A 4,775-nucleotide genomic window follows, 5' to 3' on the forward strand; every position below is an offset into this window, starting at 1 on the left:
CACGGCCTTGTTCTCACCCCATGCCTCCTCCCTGTTAATCTCTGAAGCTGCCCTCCTCCGGGTGGGGCTGTGTCCCTCAGATGGCAGCTCCTTCTAGTGATGGCTCCTGGGAGGACAGGCCAGGACACGTGTGTCTCCAGGTTGCTGTGGAAGGAGGCTGTGGCCCTGAAGGTGTGTCCTGGGCCTCAGAGCCCCAAGCTTTGGTCCTGGGCTCCCACCCTGGCTGACCTGCTGAAGTGTAGAGCAAAGCACTCAAACCTACAGCTTTGGCAGTTTCATCTGGATTTTCCACTCCTATCTACAGAGCAACTTCAGGGAAATACTTAACTACCCAGCTTCAGTTTTCTTATCTGTAAAATATGGTTAGCAGTACAATCCAATATCCCATTTCTGAAACCTTTGGGTCTGCTCCAAAATTCAGAATTTTTCAGCTCCAGATAGGTGACATGGTGCATCTACTCTGTATATCACACTCATTGGGATCTGAAAGCACCTTGTAATCAGATACATTAGTGTTTCTGCAACTGAACTTTGGAACATAAATTGTCTCATGTTTGTTCAGGTCAAAACTTGTTACCAAATGAATTTTTTCAAAATTCTTTTTTCAATTTTCATAGCCTTGAAGGGTTGGGATTGCAGATAAGGACCAGCCTAACTTCTGTCTCCATAGATAAAGGTACACAGCTCAGAGAGATAAAATATTCAGGTTTGAGGCCAGACTAAACAAGTCTCCTGACAGGGCCAAGGCTGATGGGTGGGGAGAAACATTCTGGAGTGGCTGAACCTGAGTGTGTGAGCCATTGGTTCCAACTCCACAGATCCTGAGCCTCAGCCCTCAAACAGGGCCCTGAGCTTTTTCCAGGCATCTTGACTCCAGAGCTGGATCTTTTTCTGGTGGGTCTCAGCAAAGACCACTGCCGTATCGATGACCTAGATCTGCACAACCATCAGGACCTCCACATGACCGTCCTCAGGCCTGGGCTCTCTGACCATCATCATGGGCTGCTTCTTCCGCCTGCTGCAGCTGCTGTCCACCTGCGTGGCCTTCTCACTGGTGGCCAGCGTGAGCACTTTGCAGGTGGCCGCAGGTAACTGGTCCATATTTGTCTGGTGCTTCTGCTTCATCGTGACCCTCATCATCCTCACAGTCGAGGTGTGTGGGCTTCAGTCCCGCCTTCACCTCTCCTGGGACGGCTTTCTCATCACCAGCGCCTCCTGTGCCACCTTCTTATGTCTCTCAGGCTCCATCGTCTTTGCCACCACCTGCATCCAGTTGCTGCCTCACAGCCCCTTTGGTGACCACGCCATTGTGGTCACTGCCTTTTCCAGCCTTGCCTCTTTGGCTTATGCCACTGAAGTGGTCTGGACCTGCGCCCGGTCCAGAGAGTCCTCCTGCTCCGTGCTCACCTTGCCAGGCCTGCTTCACAGGCTGGAGATCTTCGTGGCCTGTGTCATCTTCGCCTTCATCAGCAGCCCCCACCTGTACGTGCACCAGCCGGCCCTGGAGTGGTGCGTGGCCGTGTACTCCATCTGCTTCCTGCTGTCGGCCGTGACCCTCCTGCTGAACTGGTACAACTGGGACGACAGGCTGCCCGTCCCCGTCCCCCTTGTGCATCTGGGGCTGACCCTGCTCTCCGCCCTCCTTTATGCCTCCGCTGTGGTCCTCTGGCCGCTCTACCAGTTCAACGGGGCACTAGGTGGGCAGCCCCAGCGGTCCAGCGACGTGAGCTGCCTCACCTCCTATATGTGCAACTGGGACCAGCGGCTGGCTGTGGCTGTCCTGACAGCTGTCAATCTGCTGATTTATGTGGTTGACCTGGTGGACTTGGCCCACCGCTTTTTTTATCAGCTTCTGAGACTCTGCACCAGGCCCCCCGATTCCCTCTTGTTGTCAGTGGAAGCATCCTCACCAGCCTCAGTCGTCCTCTGATGCCCTCTTCCTGGCTCCCCCTCTCCCTCCTCACATCCTTCCCCATTCATCTTGCTCTTTCCTGTCCCCTTCCCTCCTTCTTCTCTGTCTCCCTTCTGTCTCGCATGGTTGCCCATAATTCTGTTCTGCCTCTTTCTTGTGTTGTTCCATCTTTTCTACGTTTTCTGCTTTCTGGCCCTTTTCTGTTCTTCCTTGGTTTTCTCGTCTCCTGTGTCCTGATCACCTCTATCCATCTTCCTTCTTCTGATCCGTCAGGACCTGAGACTCCTTCCTTCTCTGCCCACCGCCCCCTCCCACCTCCTGAGGTGCTGCCTCCACAGCCCACAGCCCTCTGTGCCGCTGTTCACACCCCGGGCCTCTGGAGGCTCTGGGTGTCTTAAGACACAGCTACCCTGGCTGTGTCTTAGTTGGGACAGACGTGTGGAGTGGGGTGAGGGAGGGCAGCTGGGGATTGGATCCCCTTTCTCCCAGTGGAGGGGGCTGTACAGTGTCATTGTTGTTCAGTCACTCAGTCGTGTCCAGCTCTTTGCGACCCCCGTGGACTGCAGCACACCACGCTTCCCTGTCCTTCACCATCTCCCGGAGCTTGCTCAAATGCAGTCCACTGAGTCCGTGATGCCATCCAACCATCTCATCCTCTGTCACCCCCTTCTCCTCCTGCCTTCAATCTTTCCCATCATCAGTGTCTTTTCTAATGAGTTGGCTTTTTTTTTAAGTTAAAACAAAATCTCTGTAGGTTGATAATTTCCAGTGAGTGGGAGTCTTGAAGCAGATACCTTGGGTCCCTGGGCCCCACCTAGTACTCAGCCCCACCTGAGATTGGCTGCAGAATTTTTGCAGGCTCACTAAACCCACTGCCTAGAGGGTTTCTTAGGGGAAGTTGTGATGACTGCCATCCCAATTACTTTCTGGACATCGAAGTAGGAGCTGGCAGAGAACCCCTGGGTCTTGAAGACACCTGTCTGCAGTGTTGGTGAGGTGCAGTGATGTGGCCCTCCTGCCTCAGATCAAAACAGCAGGTCCTGCCTTGGTAGGGAGAAGAGTGTGGCCTCTGCAGCCTTAAAGGTGATGTTAGCCTGGATTTTTTTTTCTTTTTTCTGATCAGGAAGGCAAAAATTAGTGAATAACCCTATTTTTAAAGAGGAAGTTTCTTTTCATTTTTTTTTCCCCAGTGGGGTTACTTCAGAGGGTGGAAATTACTTCTGCCACAGTGTAAGGAATTGCATCCCTGACTGATACACACAGAGGTATGATTCCATGTGTCAGTGCCTTTCTCTGCTGCTTCCTGCTTCTCTGGGATTCATGAATAAGATGGTCTATATGAATGTATAAGTATGTATATCTTATTCCCAGGAGCTTCTGGTTCCCATCAACCCCCTGCTGTCAATCATAGAGAAAATCTCGTCCCTTCTCCATAATCACAATGTACTTTTTTAACCTCAATATTAAGATGAAGGAAAACAAAACAAAACAATGCCTCCTCACCAATCAAGAGATCCTAATTAACCCAAATTTATCTAGAGCTCAGAAGAGGCCTAGCAGATTTCCCTCCTCCCCCACCTGACCCTGGGTGGGATCCCTCCCACTGTCTCCCCACCGTCAGCTAAGCTAGACCTTAGGGAGTGGACCATCCCTGGAAAACTAGAGTTTGGGCCCCACCGCAATGCCCAATATCCCATCAGATAACTCTTAAAAGGCTCCTGCCAGCTCCTCGATGTCTTTCTTTAATAGTCTGTGCTAGGGACTTCCCTGGTAGTCCACTGGTTGAGACTCCTGGCTTCCACTGCAGGGGGAATGGATTCTATACTTCGTTCAGGAACTAAAGTCCCACCTACCATTCCCTGCAGGCAAAAATTTTTTTTTAAAAAGTTGTGTGCCTGTGCACATGCCCAGCGTGTTTGCCTGTGTATGAGCGTGCATGTCCGTGTGCACGCTGGCATTGGCACCAGCAGCCTTTGTATAACTGTAGTGAGGAAGTCACCCCAAACCTTCTTCCTCTCCTGCTCTCAGCCACAAAGCCCCAGAGCCCAGCACAGTAGATTCACCAGGGCCAGAGGGGCCAGGCAAGCAGAGCTGTGGGGGAGGGGAGGGGAAGGACCCCCCCTCTGCTGCCCATCACTCCTGTACTGGGATGAAGAGTGTGAGCTTCACCCAGTGGCAGGGGGGATGAATGGGGAGGGCTCCCAGGAGGTGGTCCTTATCGTGGGGAAATCTTAAGAAGGACTAAAAAAAATTCATATTTAAGGCAAGATAAAAAATTTCAGCATAAAATTTTCTCTGTCCATTTGAATCTCCTCCCTCCCCTCGAGAGTGCATTGTGCATCTGCAGTATGTGTTAACCAACCTCTCTGCTCAGCCATAAAGGTGAATTTTCCTTCTTCTGGCCCCAGCCACATAACTCCTTAGAAGATTAACACAACTTATGACCTTATTAATGTCACAGCTGTATTATTTGTATTCTGCCTATTTTACAACATTATTGTTTCTTGCATTGCCAAAAGTGTGATTGAGCCTCTGGTAAAAAATAATGTTGACCTGAAATGATTGACCTGATGTAGAGTCTGTAAGATCCTTGATTGTAATAGTGTGACTGTAGATATGGGAAGAAGCAATAGGAAGGAACCATTTCCTGCAGCTGACACTCTTGTGAGACAGGTGGTCCAGAGGATTAAGGCTACTGTTACCAGGACTGGGTGAGTAATAGCACTTGAGCGACCAGGAATAGACATTCCTAGTGACCTGTGACAAATGGCCACAAAATACTTTCTAAATCTTGGTCAAAATCAAGATAAAAAAGGAGAGGAATGTAAAATAAAAAATGTTGCCCACTGCTCAGTTCCACAAG

The 4,775-nt window shown here is 50.5% G+C and overlaps 1 protein-coding gene across 1 annotated transcript; it reads left to right on the forward strand.

Moving 5' to 3' along the window:
• The first annotated feature begins 782 nt into the window (after positions 1 to 782).
• Positions 783 to 4,465, forward strand: LOC129550058 (myeloid-associated differentiation marker-like). The gene has a single exon (XM_088829799.1). It carries the CDS (start codon positions 998 to 1,000, stop codon positions 1,928 to 1,930), a length of 933 nt encoding a protein of 310 aa, XP_088685925.1. The 5' UTR covers positions 783 to 997; the 3' UTR covers positions 1,931 to 4,465.
• Positions 4,466 to 4,775: the final 310 nt, after the last annotated feature.

Source organism: Moschus berezovskii, chromosome 21 (assembly GCF_049115385.1).
Source record: "Moschus berezovskii isolate FMDL1 chromosome 21, NW_MosBer_1.0, whole genome shotgun sequence".
Classification (NCBI taxonomy): Eukaryota; Metazoa; Chordata; class Mammalia; order Artiodactyla; family Moschidae; genus Moschus; species Moschus berezovskii.

Coding starts and splice junctions, on each gene's coding strand:
- LOC129550058 (XM_088829799.1), top strand. CDS start 998: ATGGGCTGCTTCTTCCGCCTGCTGCAGCTGCTGTCCACCTGCGTGGCC.